This window comes from Triticum dicoccoides, chromosome 5B (genome assembly GCF_002162155.2).
Source record: "Triticum dicoccoides isolate Atlit2015 ecotype Zavitan chromosome 5B, WEW_v2.0, whole genome shotgun sequence".
Taxonomy (NCBI): Eukaryota; Viridiplantae; Streptophyta; class Magnoliopsida; order Poales; family Poaceae; genus Triticum; species Triticum dicoccoides.
In genome coordinates, this window is record NC_041389.1 from 699171238 (window position 1) to 699188258 (window position 17021).

The following is a 17021-nucleotide window of genomic DNA, read 5'->3' on the forward strand; positions in this document are numbered from 1 at the left end:
TGGCACGAATGTAATAGCACAAATTGGATGGTTCATGCCATTCGAATAGGATACACTTCATCTTGTTTCCCCTAACCCTAGGCGCCTAGGCAAACTTTCCCCTATACACTTCATCGACGAACCCATGGAGTCACCTCCCCTCTGCCTGCTGCTCCGCCATCGATGGCGGGGGAGGTGAATCCTAGTGCCTTCGCCCCGATTAGTAGTTTAGGTTATGTTACTTTTGGTCATCGCAGGCGCGGCGCTAGGGCAGACGGTGGCGCTTCTCCTTCGAGTTTGTCTTCCGGCTTTCGATCCTCCTGGAGTTCGTTCGTCTAGATCGACGTGGTCGATGGAGCTCCGGCGTAGACCATGTCATCTCATTGGGATGATGAGGTTAGGGTTTATTGCCATGTGGCAAGATTTGGTCCCACGTGCTTCGTATCTACGCAAGGGTTAAATGATGATGATTGCGGCTTCAAAGGGCTGGTCTTTAGAGGTACGTGCATGAATACTTCCTGTCATCAACAATGTAAGTTGGCTTAGGTAGAGGAGTGGCGACAGCGGCTCGTTCTGCCGGCATATTAGTCGTTCGGTGGTCCCGGGATCACAATGTAATTATTTATTATATTAGATTAGATGAAGAAACTCAAATGTGTGTTTTTAACGGCAAAATGCATTGATAGTTTGCCTTGCCTTTTTTCGCTGGAAGGTGGACCCGGGCACATGTGGAAGTTCTAAGAGGAAAAAGAATGAATTGCTAGCGTGGCGATGTGCGCCGCCGCTCTGTGATCCGGTACTGGTAGTCGTCCGCTGAAATTTCCCTGTTCTTGGCTTCGGATTCCTCTCCGTGTCCAAGCTCTCCATGTCAGCAAGCCCTTTGCCGTTAACGTTGTCGTGCGGGTGCAGGTGTGTGTTGCAGAGTCGGACCGAAGATCCAGTGGCGTGGTTCGTTTGTCGGGCTAAATATTGGGGCGAACTAGCTATGAATTTGAGGGGCGAACTAGCTATGAATTTGAGGAGCAACTACTAGAAACGTTACGAGCGATTCGTTTGTCGGGCTCAAATAATAAGGTTTCGAGCAACCATGGCCTGCTGTCGCCTCGCCCACCCCAAGGTCCTTTCTTTCTTTCCGTGTGTTCATCCCAGCTTGCGTTACTTTTGTTGCTCTACTGTTCGATCAATCTTGGCGTTGATGAGGCTGTTGTATAGTATAAAAGGAACGATTGTTCTTCTTTCTGTAGTTGATTGATTGATGCAACATCGGTGCTGAAACCCCGCAGCTGATGCAAAGTATACTGTCTGTTTGAGTTTCAGATTGATGCCGGACACCTTTTTTTAGATGTGGGGTTGCTTGGTTTACTAGCGTTTTGGATTGGGCGTCAATGCCATGCCGCTTTACGGATTGCCAAATTGCTAGCCCTGCACAAATAACACCCTGTTCTGCAAGACTGAATCCGTGCGCGTGTTTGTGTCGCAGGCTGCTGCGATGCATCGACCGACAAACACGGTTAAAAGGGAGGAAAGCGCGGCTCCTTTTGGAGCACCTGCTGCTGCGGATGCAACCACTACAGGTGCAGGTCATGGTTTTCACTTTCAGTGAGATTCCTGTGAAATTCACTGAATTTCAGTAATTTCAGTAGGCACTGAAATATTATGTTTCAGCCAAAATATTTCAGCAATTTCAGTACAACACAGGAATTCAAATATTTTTTAAAATAGTTTTCTAAATTTTCAAACTTTTAATTAAATTCAAGTGAATATTTCAATCATTTGGCTGAAATGAAAACTGAAATCACTGAAATTCACTGAATTTCGGTGATTTCGGTTGGTGCTGAATTTTTTCTGAAACTGAAATTGAAAACCATGGTGCAGGTATATATATGGTCTGCTTCTTTGCCCGACCCTTAAACTGCAACTTATTAGTGTAAGACGATATGTGCATGAAATATTTATGTGGTGGTCACTAGTGCCCTGACTTGATTTCCTGTTTTTGAATTAGATACTAGTTGTCATTCACTCTTTCACAAGTTTCTTTCTGTATACGTAGGTGGTGGCATGCTTACAAATCGACAAGATTTGCGCCCATCAGGATTTGTTGCCAAACTTAGGAAGCAGCTTTCGCGTACCTTCTTGGCTTGTGGCTTTGATGGTTCAAAAAAAGAGGTGAAGGATTCTACTAGCACAACAAAGTTAAGTGATGTCAAGGGAGTGGATGACGCGAAAGCTGAACTCGAGGACATAGTACTATGTCTGCGGGAGCCCAAGCGTTTCGCACACCTCGGCGGCAAGCTTCCAAGAGGCGTTCTGCTAGTCGGCCCGCATGGCACGGGGAAGACGATGCTGGCAAGGGCGATGGCCGGGGAAGCCGGTGTCCCATTCTTCACGTGCAGAGGCAGCGAATTCGTGCAGAGGCTAAAAGGGTGAGGGAGCTCTTCACTACTGCAAAGAAGCGATCTCCTTGCATAGTGTTCATCGATGAGATTGATGCCATTGCTGGGAGCAGGAGCTCACAAGATTCAAAGTCGCACAGACACACCATTAATCAGCTGCTTCTCGAACTAGATGGCTTGGAGCAGAATGACGGGGTGATCGTGGTAGCGGCGACCAACAACCTCGAGTCACTGGATCAAGCCCTTGTTAGGTCTGGGCGTTTCGACCGTCACATTCAGATTCATTATCCAAATGTTGAGGGCCGACGCCAAATCCTCGAGGCTCATATGTCAAAGGTTTGCACTCCATCCTTCAAAATATTATTAGGCTTCATCTTGGCAGCCTCTAATGACAACCTTTTCTCCATGAAATTTTCGATGCAGGTGTTGAAAACGAAGGATGTGGATCTTCTGACCATCGCGAAGAGGACATCTGGGTTGTCAGGTGCAAACCTGGCAACCCTGGTGAACGACGCCGTTCTGAAGGCTGCCAAGGACGGGGCAGAAGCTGTTGCAACGCATCATCACCTGGAGTATGCCACGGACAGGATTCTAGTGGGCGGTGAGCGCAGATCGGCGGCGATGCCTGATAACTGCAAGAGGATGACCACGTACCATGAGGCAGGGCATGCCATCGTTGCTATCCACACGGATGGCGCTGATCCCGTCCACAAGGCTACCATTGTTCCTAGGGGTGATTTTCTTGGCATGGTGTGGCAGCTGCCGGAGGAGGGCCATGAGTATATATTCTCAAGGAAAAAGATGCAGGCAGGACTGGATGTCCTCATGGGAGGCCGGGCGGCTGAGGAGGTTATCTTTGGTGAGAGCGAGGTGAGCTCCCTCACCCTGACTGACCTGGGCGAGGCGACCCAGCTGGCGACGGACATGGTTGCCAGGTATGGCATGAGCAAGCAGGTCGGCTCTGTCTCCTATGACAACAACGACGGCAGTTGGAACGCCAAGACCATGAGCTGGAACTCGACAACCATGGTGGACCAGGAGGTGAAAGAGTCATTACATGCGAAATTCAACTCCAAGAAAATTGCGGAAAAACAGGGGGGCTGGGATCATACCCACGCCATGAGCAGACACCGTTGGTGCTCACTGCTGCCCGGTCTCCGCTTCATTGTCCTCCACAAGTGCTGGTGCCACAGTAGATGGTGACACCGCGGAGCTGCAAGACCCGGCACCGTGGAATGCGCCGCCTTTTCGTAATTGACACGTCGCGCACCAACGCCGCTGTAATCTCGCCGAGACACCGGAGCACAAAATGTGCCCTGGGATGAGCGTGTCATCGGCGATGACAAACACGATCGCCTCCTCCTGCTTGAGCACCCCGTGGAAGCCACCCCAATAGGGAGGGGATGGAACCACAGTGACGACCTCTGTTGCATCTGCGCCACCGCCGCCTTCCCAATGCTCCGGCCGGCCCGAGCAACTCAGCCGTGGTCGCCATCGAGGACATGCGTTGTTGCATCCGCCTCCGGTTCGAGCTCCCCGCAAGAGCCACTCTGATACGCTGAGGTGCCGTGCCACCATCGCCTCCCACCGCGCATGAGGTGCCGTGCCACCAATGCTGATCTATGTAGAGAGTGTTTTTTGGGGATTATTTGCTAGTAGGTATTGATATCTTATTTGCACAAACAGGAAAATAACAAGATTTTCAGAGGGGGTAACGCAGATTGTTTTCACAAGTGGCAGTAAATATATACTACATACAAGCATGAACTACTAAGTGTAGCTTGTAGAATAAAACAAGGTGCTACTTACTAGCTTCCTATAATTGGTTCACCACTCTGTAGCACATCCCTTTTGCTTAGTTTCTTATAATCTAGGCTGTACAATGCATAATCCTCTTGTACATGAACTCTTTTATATACTCCCTCCGTTCCTAAATAATTGTCTTTCTAGAGATTTCAACAAATGACTACATACGGAGTAAAATGAGTGAATCAACACTCTAAAACGTGTCTACATACATCCGTATGTTGTAGTCCATTTGAGATGGTTAGAAAGACAATTATTTGGGAACGGAGGGAGTAGTAAATATAAATAAGGATTACAGTGGGGTAAAACCCCACTGTACACAGGCCAAAGGAAATTTTAGCAATCTTGGGGCACATTACATCCATGTAATTTGAGATTCAAAGCACCGAGTGTTTACAGATTCACAGCACAGTGTTCCAAAACACACGCTGTATTCCCTTCATAAGAGAGAAACAAAAACCAGAGAAATTCAGACGGTGTGCATCTTTACATTTGTGTGCATGCAAGTAAAGAAAATAAAAATCATAGACCAACCAAACCATTGTACATCTCCACTGCTAGGGTTAGGATGAAGATGGTGTTTCCTGATTCTGCGCATTACTAATTTTAGGACCATTTACCAACTGCTTGATCTGGTCTCCGGTGAGAGTTCCATGCTCGAGAAGGGCGTCGGCTAGCACATTAAGCTCGTTGCGGTGCGCCGTGATAATATTTTCTGCGTTCTTGCGAGCCTTGACCAGTAATTCTTTCACCTCCTCATTGACCAGGGCTGTCGCTTGCCAACTCAAGGTCGCCGTCTGCTTCCCATCATTGTTGCCGTAGCAAACAGGGCCGATCCGCTGGCTCATTCCATACTTGGTGACCATGTCTGTCGCCAGCTGAGTCGCCTCTCTTAGACCAGACAGGGCGTCAGAGCTCACCTTGCTCTCTCCAAATATAACCTCCTCGGCCACCTTGCCGCCCATGAGGATGTCCAATTTCGCCAGCATCTTCTTCCTTGAGAATTTATAGGCATCTTCTTCCTCAGGCATCTGGATCACCATGCCAAGAGAGTTTCCCCTCGGGATAATGGTAGCCTTGTAGATAAGGTGAGCGCCATCCGTGTGGATAGCAACAAGGGCCCTCCCTCCCGTGTGGTACGCGGTCATGTTCCTGCAGTTATCAGGTATCACTGCCGATTTGCGCTCGCTGCCCATCATGATCTTGTCCTTGGCGTATTCAATGTGATCCATCATAACAGCTTCCGACCCATCCTTGGCAGCCTTAAGAGCAGCCTCGTTCACCAAGTTTGTAAGGGCTGCACCTGAGAACCCCGGTGTCCCCCTCGCAATCATCATCAGATCCACACCCTTGGCTTTGACCTGAAAAAATAAGAAGATTTGTAGTGAAAGGCCAAAGTCTTGCGTTGAAGATTACGAAGACGCCTTATCCTTCTGGACAGAGTGTGTACCTTTGACATACAAGCCTCTAGGATCTGCCGCCGGCCCTCAACATCTGGATTAGGAACCTGAACATGACGGTCAAAACGCCCGGGTCTAATAACGGCTTTATCTAGCGACTGTGGGAAGTTGGTCGCTGCGAGAACAATGATGCCGTCATTCTGCTTGAAGCCATCCATCTCAACGAGCAGCTGGTTCAGAGCTTCCCTCGCCCCATTTCTGTCATTTACTTGCCTTTGCCCAGCGATGGTGTCAATCTCATCGATGAATATGATGCAAGGGGATTGCTTCTTTGCTTCACTGAAGAGCTCCCTCACTCTTTTAGGCCCAACACCCACCCACATCTCCTCGAACTCGCTGCCGCTGCGTGCAAAGAATGGGACGCCAGCTTCCTCGGCTACAGCTCTCGCCAACATGGTTTTCCCTGTGCCCGGTGGGCCAGCAAGCAGAACACCCTTTGGAAGCTTGCCACCAAGGCTCGTGAAATGCTGCAAATTAAGCATGCTAAGTAAACAATTCGATCAACATCTAGTCTACAGAAACAAAAAGGAGAACTGAATTGCACCAGGCTGCATACAAAGTTTCTTAATTGGTGATGGTGATGTCTCTCACCTTGGGATTCCTTAGGTAGTGAACTAAGTCCTCGAGCTCAGCTTTTGCTTCGTCAACTCCCTTGACACCACGGAATCCCGTGGTTGATTTCATCGACATGCTACCTTTTTTGGCGTCAACGTAACTGGACTTCCTGCTTGAATCTGTGGTCCCTTTGTTCACATCATCAAAGTTACCGCCTTTTCCACTGACATCACTGGGCTTCGTGCTTGAATTTGTGGCCTTCTTCTTCAAATCATCCATGGCTTTGATCATATCATCCAACACTTTGTTCACTTCATCCAAGGTACGTCTTTTTCCAGTGACCCCCTTTTTCGAATCATCCAACACTTTGTTCACTTCATCCAAGGTACGGCCTTTTCCAGTGACCCCCTTGTTCGAATCATCCAACACTTTGATAGAAAAATTACGATATTCTTCATCCGTGCCTAGCTCATCCGATCTGTTAAGCATAGCATAGAGCACAAGGCCAAGATAGGCTGCAGTGGTTCCCATCACAGTCCAAAAAGCTATGTCCAATGGTTTGGACGGGTGGACCGATTCTGACTTAGCAGTTTCTCCTGGAGAAAACAAGTTGCCAAAAAAATTGCGCGCTGGTTCTGACTTAGCAGTTCCTCCTAGAGAAAACAAGTTGCCAAAAAAATTGCGCGCCGGTTCTGACTTAGCAGTTCCTCCTGGAGAAAACAAGTTGCCAAAGAAACTGCGTGCCGGTTCTGACTTAGCAATTTCTTCCGCAGAAAACAAGTTGTCAAATAAATTGTGCGCTTCTTTTTGCGTGGGAAAAGAATAACATACAGTTAGCGAAAGGAATGCGTGAAAAGAAACGGCGGGTACCTCGAGTTTTGAACTCGGCACTGATGCGGGAGTTTATGTACTTGGAGAGAGCTGAGGAGTGCAAGGGATTCTGCGTTTCAAACTCTCGTATAGCTTCTTGGTCATTAATCTCTTTATTAAGAAGAGAATCGGCTTCAAAGCGGGCCCGTGCCCTCTGTTCAAAATAATCTGACGTGTATCTCCTCTGTAGGTTTCTAAGCACACCGCCTGCATTAGTAAGCATCATCAGAGTTAAAAAGAAAACTAATTAGTCATCTTTTCAGACCAACAAATCAAAGTCGATTGCAGAATATAAGGTGACATCTATATGATCGAAAACAGGATATTGGGCAGCATAATTAAGTCTTGTTTTCTCTGCGTGTGTGTGTCATTCTTCCGCGGGGGCCAATTTCATCCAAAAGTAGTAGCAGTAGTTGTCGGCAGTTGGCACATAAGTAGATGGATTAAAGCAATGATGAATGCATACCAGAGGCAGCGGTTGATTTTGCGGCCGCCGCATCCTCGCCGCGAATCACGTTTGCCAATCCACGCCTTGCAAGATGCGTCCCAGCCTGTGACACAAGCACGCAGAGAAATTGAGATGGCCTGAACATATGATGATGGTGGTATTCAACAATTATTAATCGCCTAAACTGTCAAGCCCTAGATCCAAAAAGGGCACCATTCTGAAACGCAGAGATGCGGCAGTGTCGCGGTTTCAGCATCGATGAGCATGAGCTAGCCTTTTGATTTTTTTGAGGGAAATCGGTGAGCTAGCTAGGTAGCATCAAGCACATGGACAAACACCTGGTGTTCACTAGTACGTACTAGAAAACAGGGCTTGAAGCCCCAACAAAGATTGGGCGAGATCATTCATGATGGTTGAAGAAGTAACACAAGGAAAGGAAAGGAAAGGAAAGGAGAGAAATACTACCCTGGATAGGGCGAGGAGCCGGCATGGCATGACGGACAGGAGCAGGCCAGGACGTGCTGCTGGAGATTTATTCAGCCCGGTGGGTCGACAGAAAGAAGGAAGGGAATAGCTCGGAATTTGTTTGGGATTTGCTGTTCTTTGCGTCGTAGAGTAGAATTTGTTGTTAATTCCTAGATTCCTAGATGAGATGGACTGCATCCACCGATGAAACGTGCTTGCTTCTATCTCTGATTTAATCTGGCTATATGAACCCAAGGAACCTACCCAAGGCAAATAAGGACGGACTCCGGGCGGCGAAAGAATGAATCTTGGTGATTTGGTGTACCACACCATTCAGCTGCGACGAGGCCGCCTCCCCTCGAACGGAAATTATGCCGTATCTGGAGAGGAAGATTCACCTGCGCTGCGCTGCGACGAGGCCGCTGCCCCTCCCCGGCCGGATCTGGGCTGAGCCGGGGGCCAGCCGGCCGGCGTCCGGCGAGGGCACGGCCGTCCTCACGAGCGGCAGCAGCGCTCCGCCGGGCCTCGCCAAGCTCGTCCACCATCCCGCCCCGCCCGCGAGGGTTGGGATGGCCGGCGAGGCTGTCGCCGCCGGGACCCTGACTGAAGATGTTGGCACCTGAACTCGACCTCAGGAGGAATGCTTTTTTTTTTTTGACCGAAGCTCGTCAACAGGGCAGGGTGCTCCTGCAATTTCATAAACATAGAATTAACTCGGTTTATAGAAACTATTGATCACCTGTTCTTTTCCTGTTCAGTTGCCAGACTAAAATGAAATTTGGTGCCAGGGATTTAAATGATTGTCTTGAAAACTGGCTTACTAAATTTCAAATAAATAACAAGAGGCTGGTCCTAGTTGGTACCTCTGCCTTACTTTGGGCTATTTGAAAATGCAGGAATGATATTATTTTTGATACGAAGAAGATAAACGACCCAATAAAGATAGTGAGAATGATGTATGGTTGGATTTTTGACTGGTCCGTTTTGCAGAACAAGGACCCAGAGAAAAAAACACTGATGCTGGGGGCAAGACTCGTGGAGCAAGTTGCAAGTGACATCTACAAGGCGGTTCAGGGATGGCGCTTCGGAGTGTTGCGACTGCAGGAGCGAAGATGCAACTTTGGGTGTATTTCGAAAGTTGTTTGATGCTGCTTTTGAGTTGTAATAGCCTAGACTTTCATGGATCCTCTAGTTTCTTCAGTAGCGCGTGTCGTCCCACGCTACTGCTATGTATAGCAGTAGCGTGGGCACGCGCTACTGCTACATGTTAGCTGTGACCCTCCCCCGAAACCCTTCTCCCCGCGCCGCCACCCGCGAGGCGGCCGGGGCGGACGCCTAGATCCACCCGCCGCCGGCCCCCCTCCTCCTCCCTCCTCCCTCGCCGCCGCCAGGGGGCGCGGCCGGGCAAAGCCCGACCGGTGCCGGCGGCGGCGGGGCGTCTCCTTCCTCCTCCTCCGCGTGAGATGGGGCGGCGCGGGCTCCTCCTCCGTGTGCGGACGCGGTGCGGGCGCGGGGCACCGCGGCGCGGCGGCGCGCTGCCCCTGGCGGCGCGTGGCGTTGCGTGGCCGACCGCGCGGTGGGGCGCGTCTCGCCGCGGTGGCCGATCCGCCCGGCAGACGGCGTGGGCTGCGGGCGGCGTGGGCGGCAGCTGGGGCTCGACATCGGGCTGCCGGCGGCTGCGCTGGTTTACTATCCGTCGCGGGCGTGCGGCGGTGGTGCGGTTCGGCCGATGGCGGTCCGGCGACCTGGTGGTGGTGGCCGGCGGTGCGCGTGGTGGTGGTGCTTTCACTTGACGGCTCTCTGTGCGAGGAGGCAAGGGAGCGGCTTGGACAGGGGCGGCGGCGTCGACGGCGTGCCGGCTGCAGCGCGAAGGCGGGAACTTTACAGGCCTCAGAGATCCCGGTCGGGCCTGTGCGTCCACGGGCCTGGTATGTTTCTGCTATTGCGTCCGGTCAGCTACCGGCTTCGACGGTAGAGGTGGGGCCCTCCCGCGTGCCGACGGTGCTGCTGCCCTAGTCCCGGCTCCTCTTCTTCCTTGTGCAGACCATGCTTCACGGTGCCGTGGTGAGACGGCGTGGGAAGCTTCGTGACCGGGTTGGCGCAGGGTAAGGGTCTGTGTGGTGGCGAGCTCTGGAGTGCCTAAGGTGGAGGTTGGGATCGGGAGAAATCCCTGTTGGCTTGGCCGACACCGATGCGGTGGCGCTTGTGGGTACCGCCTGACCTTCCTGGAGGGCGTCGGGGCTACCCTTCCTCTCTCCTCACAGCGTACAGGGGGAAACCCTTGGCAGCAGCGTCGTCATCGTCGCGTCCCTCCTTGGAGTTGCTGATTGGTACCGGTGCTTCGGAGGCTCGGAGCTTGGTGGGCGTTCTTCGGTGGGTGCAGCGGCCATGAGGCTTCTTTGTTTTGTCGATCTGCCGTTGTTGTCATTTGTTTCTCTTGTATTTTCTCTTCTTTTCTTTTGGGCGTGACTGTGCTGCTTCCGCCCCAGCACCTATCGTGAGATGTATCGGTTGGTTGCTTTGTATACAAAGCCGGGGGAAACCCTTTTCCGGAATAGCGTGGCACCCCGCGCTACTGCTAGGCTTTTCCCTAGTAGTGCTCCCACTAGTAGAAAACGGGCCTTTAATCCCGATTCTGGAACCGGGACTAAAGGGTCGGGACTAAAGGCCCCCCTTTAGTCCCGGTTGTGTTACGAATCATGACTAAAGGCCCTCCACGTGCCCGCGTCTGGAGCTCGACCTTTAGTCCATTTTGTTGAATTCGTTTGGAATTAGATTTTTTTTTGAAATTTTCTAATTTCTGAATTATTTACATTTAATCTCTAATCATCCCTCATCGCCGCTCAATTTAATCTCTAATCTCTAACCATCCCTCATAACTTCCCGACCGGTCATCCATCCTCCCACTACTCCAGCTTGAGCACGCTTAACTTTCGAGTTCTATTCCCCCTTGTTTCCAAGTCTGCACTTATTGTTTTCCTTACAATAGTAAGCTGTCAATCATATTAACCCTTAGGAGTTGAAGTTGAGCAAGAAGTCACACGTTACACCGTTTGACTTTGAAACTACTATTCTTAAAACCAATAATTATTTAGTAGCACTAATATTTCTTGAATAAATAGTTTGATCATAGTTTGACCAGATTTGACCAAAATTCAAAAAAAAAAATAGAAATAATTATTTAGTAGCACTAATATTCTTGAACAATTATTTAGTAACACTAATATTTCTTGAATAAGTAGTTTGACCATATTTAACCAAAAATTCAAAAAAAAAACTAAAATTTGAGCATAACTTTTTTTCCTTTTAGAATTTGAGAATTCTAAAAAAATCCAAAATGTCATATGGCTGTCAAAACCGGATGCGGATTTTCGTGTTGAACATTTTTATATATTATACGTTTTTTCGACATCGTATGCAAAAGATATAGTCGTTTTCCTTTTTCATCACTCTTTTGCAAAACATGTCCAAATTTATATTTTTTTAATTTTCCTAACTAGTACATGTAGTAAAATAACTACATCTCGAAGGATTTTAATGTTTGAAGTTTTTATCATTTTCTTTTGTTTTTTTTCTAACCTGCAAATGGCGATAGGGGTGGGTAGAGTTTGAACCCCTTTAGTCCCGGTTTGAGACACGAACCGGGACTAAAGGTCTAATCTCTAGTCCCGCTTTGAGATATGAACTGAGACTAAAGGGCATCGCACCCTTTAGTCCCGGTTCGTGTCTCAAACCGGGACTAAAGGTCCCATTTAAACCAGGACTATTGCCTTCCTGACGCCCTAGCCGCATGAACCGGGACTAATGTGTACATTAAGAGTGGACGAAAGCCCTGTTTTCTACTAGTGCCCCCAAATCGACGCTGATGGCCGGATCTGGGAGCTGCCGTTGCCGTGGCCTGGCCCAACACGGCGTCGAGGGGATCCTTCGCACGCCAACGGTGCTCCGCTGCTCCTTGCCAAGCGCATCACCCATGCTGGCCCGCACTCTCCGCCAGCGGGAGTACGGAGCGGCGGCGCACATCACCACGCTAGCAATGCATTCTTTTTTCTCTCTTATAGAACTTGCACTTTAGTTTCGGTTCGTGTCTCAAACCGGGACTAAAGATTAGACCCTTAGTCCCGGTTTGAGATATGAACCGGGACTAAAGGGCATCGCACCCTTTAGTCCCGGTTCGTATCTCAAACCGGGACTAAAGGTCCCATTTAAACCAGGACTATTACCTTCCTGACGCCCTAGCCGGATGAACCGGGACTAATATGTACATTAAAAGTGGACGAAAGCTCTGTTTTCTGCTAGTGCCCCCAAATCGACGATGATGGCCGGATCTGGGAGCTGCCGTTGCCGTGGCCTGGCCCAGCACGGCGTCGAGGGGATCCTTCGCACGCCAACGGTGCTCCGCTGCTCCTTGCCAAGCGCATCACCCATGCTGGCCCGCACTCTCCACCAGCGGGAGTACGGAGCGGCGGCGCACATCACCACACTAGCAATGCATTCTTTTTTCTCTCTTATAGAACTTGCACTTTAGTTTCGGTTCGTGTCTCAAACCGGGACTAAAGATTAGACCCTTAGTCCAGGTTTGAGATATGAACCGGGACTAAAGGGCACCCTTTAGTCCCGGTTCGTATCTCAAACAGGGACTAAAGGTCCCATTTAAACCAGGACTATTACCTTCCTGACGCCCTAGCCGGATGAACCGGGACTAATATGTACATTAAAAGTGGACGAAAGCCCTGTTTTCTGCTAGTGCCCCCAAATCGACGATGATGGCCGGATCTGGGAGCTGCCGTTGCCGTGGCCTGGCCCAGCACGGCGTCGAGGGGATCCTTCGCACGCCAACGGTGCTCCACCGCTCCTTGCCAAGCGCATCGCCCATGCTGGCCCGCGCTCTCCGCCAGCGGGAGTACGGAGCGGGGGCGCACATCGCAACACTAGCAATGCATTCTTTTTTCTCTCTTATAGAACTTACATATGTGCCCGGGTCCACCTTCCAGCGACAAAAAGGCAAAGCAAATTATCAAAATATTTTGCCGTTAAAAACACACATTTGAGTTTCTTCATCAAATCTCATACTACTTTTTCCGTAAAGGATCAGATCAGTATAGAACGTCTCAAATATAATAAAAGACTACACTGAGATTTTGGGACCACCGAACGACCAATGCTGTCGTCAAAACGAGTCACCGATGCGCCGTTGTCATCGCTTTTTTACCGGAGCCGGCTTACATTGCCAATGACATTCGGGAAGTGTTCGTGCACGTACCCTAAAGACCAGCACCCCGGAGCCACAATCGTCTACATGGATCTAAAGCACCTGACGCCAAATCTCACCACATGGCGAGAAACCCTAACCTCATCATCCCAAGAAGACGAATGGACCCACGCCAGAGCTCATCGACTACGTCTAGACGGATGAACTCGAGGAGAATCGAAGCCCGGAAGACAAACTCGACAAAGAAGCGCCGCACCTGTAAGGACTAAAAATAACCTAACATAAACTACTAACCGGAGCGAAGGCACTAGGATTCACCTCCCCACCATCGATGGCGGAGCAGCGGTCAGAGGGGAGGTGACTCCATGGGCTTTCTCTATCCACCCCTGGACTCTTTTCCACAGCCGATCTTTCAAACAGTGGGCTGCCCCAGCACGGCGGCCGGGTAGCCGCCGCAAGCGGTGCTCCTCCGCTCCTCGCAGAGCTCATCGCCCACGCTAGCCCGCGCTATCCGCCGGCGGGCGTACGGAGTGGCGGTGCGCACGGCCACGCTAGAATTGCGTGATTTTCTTTGTTTTGGCGAAATGTTATCGGGTCAACGTCAGATATTTAGACATTCCCAGCAAACTACTCAACATCCGTTGGATCATGTTGCACGAATCTTGAAGTAGGCCGCTTGACACGTCAGCCGGAAGCAAACGTTGGCTTTGTTTGCTTCCTGCCATGAACTCACACCCTAGTGTCATACCACTCGACCTTATCCTATCACCCACACGCGCCCGCAACTCCAATCCTCATTTTGTCATTCACTCTCACCCTCCTCATCGACGACCGTGGTAGGGGCGACAAAATGACGAGGCACCTCATGCGCGGCGGGAGGCGATGGTGGCACGGCACCTCAGTGTATCGGAGTGGCTCCTGCGGGGAGCTCGAACCGGTGGCGCTGCCGACGCGCTCATCCTAGGGCACATTTCGTGCTCCGGTGTCTCGGCCAGATTACAACGGCGTTGGTGTGCGAGGTGTCAAGTACGAAAAGGCGGTGCATGCGACGGTGTCGGGTCTTGCAGCTCCGCGGTGTCACCATCTACTGTCGCACCAGCACTTGTGGAGGACAATGAAGCGGAGACCGGGCAACAGTGAGCACCAGCCCCCTGTTTTTCCGCAATTTTCCTAGAGTTGAATTTCACATGTAGCGACTCATATCCCAATGTCTACTTCATCCAATTCACAAAACATGTCAAATTCGTTGAGATGTGCGTGTGGCAACTTGAAATGATTAAGATGTGGTACTAATTATGATGTATGGCAGTTTGCTGGGAATTTGCAGAAATGATTTCAAGCCCAAAAGGTGTGTGCGAATATAGCTTTTTTTTATAGACCAACTAACAACGACTACAAGCACTGAAGCGAGCCGATTGAAATTGAACGCCTAGACACCCACCAATTTTTCTATAAAGTTCGTAAATTCCAAGAAATTTGACTTAGGACTTAACTTAGAACTTGAGGTGTGTTGGAACAGAGGGGGCAACACACACACCTGTCAATGAAATCGTAAAGTTGGGCAACCAGTTCACTGAACTGATGGGGTTTGTGTTTCAAAAAGGTTTTGGTCAGGAGGGTTCCGACCAATAGAAATACTGGTTTGAAACATATAATATGCCAAAACAAATCACATTCTATAGTAGGAAAGGAGAAAAGGCCAGAGAAATCCAGAACGTAAATCTTCACATTTGTGTTATATGCAACAAATAATGAACCAAAAGAAGAAGAAAATCATTGCAAGGAAAAAACTGTTAGTCTAGTCTCCGAAGTGTTAGGATGAAGAAGGTCGTGTTTCCTGATTCTACCGATTAGACCATTATTTACTTCTTCTTCCTCTTGCGGCCAATCGATGCCGGTTTCACGGTTGGCGAGAGTTTCATTCAGGAGCGCCGTGATCTGGTCTCCGGTCAGGGTCTCGTGCTCCAGGAGGGCGACAACGAGCGCATGGAGCTCCCGCTTGTGCGCCGCTAGGATCGTCTTTGCGTTCTCATAAGCCTTGCTCAACAACTCTTTCACCTCCTGGTCCACCATGGTTGTCGAGTTCCAGCTCATGGTCTTGGCGTTCCAACTGCCGTCGTTGTTGTCATAGGAGACAGGGCCGACCTGCTTGCTCATGCCATACCTGGCAACCATGTCCGTCGCCAGCTGGGTCGCCTCGCCCAGGTCAGTCAGGGTGAGGGAGCTCACCTCGCTCTCACCAAAGATAACCTCCTCAGCCGCCCGGCCTCCCATGAGGACATCCAGTCCTGCCTGCATCTTTTTCCTTGAGAATATATACTCATCGCCCTCCTCCGGCAGCTGCCACACCATGCCAAGAAAATCACCCCTGGGAACAATGGTAGCCTTGTGGACGGGATCAGCGCCATCCGTGTGGATAGCAACGATGGCATGCCCTGCCTCATGGTACGTGGTCATCCTCTTGCAGTTATCAGGCATCGCCACTGATCTGCGCTCACCGCCCACTAGAATCCTGTCTGTGGCATACTCCAGGTGATGCGTCGCAACAGCTTCTGCCCCGTCCTTAACAGCCTTGAGAACGGCGTCGTTCACCAGGGTTGCCAGGTTTGCACCTGACAACCCAGATGTCCTCTTCGCGATGGTCAGAAGATCCACATCCTTGGTTTTCAACACCTGCATCAAAAATTCATGAAGAAAATTGGTTGTCATTAGAGGCTGCCAAGACGACGCCTAATAATATTTTTAAGGATGTGGAGTGCAAACCTTTGACATATGAGCCTCGAGGATCTGGCGTCGGCCCTCAACATTTGGATAATGAATCTGAATGTGACGGTCGAAACGCCCAGACCTAACAAGGGCTTGATCCAGTGACTCGAGGTTGTTGGTCGCCGCTACCATGATTACCCCATCATTCTGCTCCAAGCCATCTAGTTCGACGAGTAGCTGATTAATGGTGTGTCTGTGCGACTTTGAATCTTGTGAGCTCCTGCTCCCAGCAATGGCATCAATCTCATCGACGAACACTATGCATATATCGTCTTATCTTACACTAATAAGTTGCAGTTGAAGGGGCGGGCAAAGAAGCAAACCTGCACCTGCAGGTGCTCCGAAAGGAGCCGCGCTTTTCTCCTTGTTAACCGTGTTTGCCGGTCGATGCGTCACAGCAGCCTGTGACACAAACACGCGCACGGAGTCAGTCTTGCAGAAGAGGGTGTTATTTGTGCAGGGCTAGCAATTTGGCAATCCGTAAAGCGGCATGGCATTGACGCCCAATCCAAAACGCTAGTAAACCAAGCAACCCCACATCTAAAAAAAGGTGTCCGGCATCAATCTGAAACTCAAGCCGACAGTGCTTTGCATCAGTTGCGGGGTTTCAGCACCGATGTTGCATCAATCAATCAACTACAGAAAGGAAAGAACAACAATCGTTCCTTTTATACTATACAACAGCCTCATCAACGCCAAGATTGATCGAACAGAGCAACCAAAGTAACGCTGGGAATGGGATGAACACACGGAAAGAAAGAAAGGACCTTGGGGTGGGCCAGGCGACAGCAGGCCATGGTTGCTCGAAACCTTATTATTTGAGCCCCACAAACGAATCGCTCGTAACGTTTCTAGTAGTTGCTCCTCAAATTCATAGCTAGTTCGCCCCTCAAATTCATAGCTAGTTCGCCCCAATATTTAACTGCCTCCCACGCCACTGCAGGGGCGGAGCCAGGAAATTTTGCTAATGGGTTCGCTAAGGGTTTGAGTATGAATTAACTATTGTATGCAGTGGTGGAGTTTGCTAGAAATTTCCAATATAAGCTCGCCAAAAAAATAACCGATCC

At 50.0% G+C, this 17021-nt stretch overlaps 2 protein-coding genes and 1 pseudogene across 3 annotated transcripts; 1 reads left to right on the forward strand and 2 right to left on the reverse strand.

Annotated features, from left to right (window-relative positions):
- The first annotated feature begins 1066 nt into the window (after positions 1-1066).
- LOC119310584 lies at positions 1067-4195 on the forward strand (annotated as a pseudogene).
- Positions 4196-4592: 397 nt separating this feature from the next.
- On the reverse strand, positions 4593-8634 carry LOC119312746 (ATP-dependent zinc metalloprotease FTSH 5, mitochondrial-like). Of its 2 annotated transcripts, none has more exons than XM_037588506.1 (6): positions 8375-8634; positions 7530-7614; positions 7064-7270; positions 6230-6942; positions 5629-6105; positions 4593-5539 (listed from the first exon to the last, which is right to left on the reverse strand). In XM_037588506.1, the coding sequence occupies exons 1-6, from the start codon at positions 8519-8521 to the stop codon at positions 4742-4744; spliced, it is 2427 nt and encodes an 808-aa protein (XP_037444403.1). In that variant the 5' UTR covers positions 8522-8634; the 3' UTR covers positions 4593-4741. The 2 variants fall into 2 exon arrangements, with proteins under 2 accessions (XP_037444403.1, XP_037444402.1); XM_037588505.1 differs by having other exon boundaries at positions 6230-6957; positions 8375-8633.
- Positions 8635-14856: 6222 nt separating this feature from the next.
- LOC119310585 (ATP-dependent zinc metalloprotease FTSH 4, mitochondrial-like) lies at positions 14857-16751 on the reverse strand. Its single transcript, XM_037586280.1, has 4 exons — positions 16722-16751; positions 16278-16356; positions 15952-16211; positions 14857-15861 (listed from the first exon to the last, which is right to left on the reverse strand). The coding sequence occupies exons 1-4, from the start codon at positions 16749-16751 to the stop codon at positions 14962-14964; spliced, it is 1269 nt and encodes a 422-aa protein (XP_037442177.1). The 3' UTR covers positions 14857-14961.
- Positions 16752-17021: the final 270 nt, after the last annotated feature.

What these genes read in the sequence shown, in the direction of transcription:
- LOC119312746 (XM_037588505.1), bottom strand. Translation starts at nt 8,521, where the DNA reads ATGGTGGACGAGCTTGGCGAGGCCCGGCGGAGCGCTGCTGCCGCTCGT. An exon ending in AAAATCAACCGCTGCCTCTG is followed by an intron (nt 7,271 to 7,529) that starts GTATGCATTCAT and finishes TTACTAATGCAG; the next exon opens with GCGGTGTGCTTAGAAACCTA. An exon ending in TGCCGAGTTCAAAACTCGAG is followed by an intron (nt 6,958 to 7,063) that starts GTACCCGCCGTT and finishes TTTCTGCGGAAG; the next exon opens with AAATTGCTAAGTCAGAACCG.
- LOC119310585 (XM_037586280.1), bottom strand. Translation starts at nt 16,751, where the DNA reads ATGGCCTGCTGTCGCCTGGCCCACCCCAAG. An exon ending in CGGAGCACCTGCAGGTGCAG is followed by an intron (nt 16,212 to 16,277) that starts GTTTGCTTCTTT and finishes ATATATGCATAG; the next exon opens with TGTTCGTCGATGAGATTGAT. An exon ending in TCGAGGCTCATATGTCAAAG is followed by an intron (nt 15,862 to 15,951) that starts GTTTGCACTCCA and finishes TTTTTGATGCAG; the next exon opens with GTGTTGAAAACCAAGGATGT.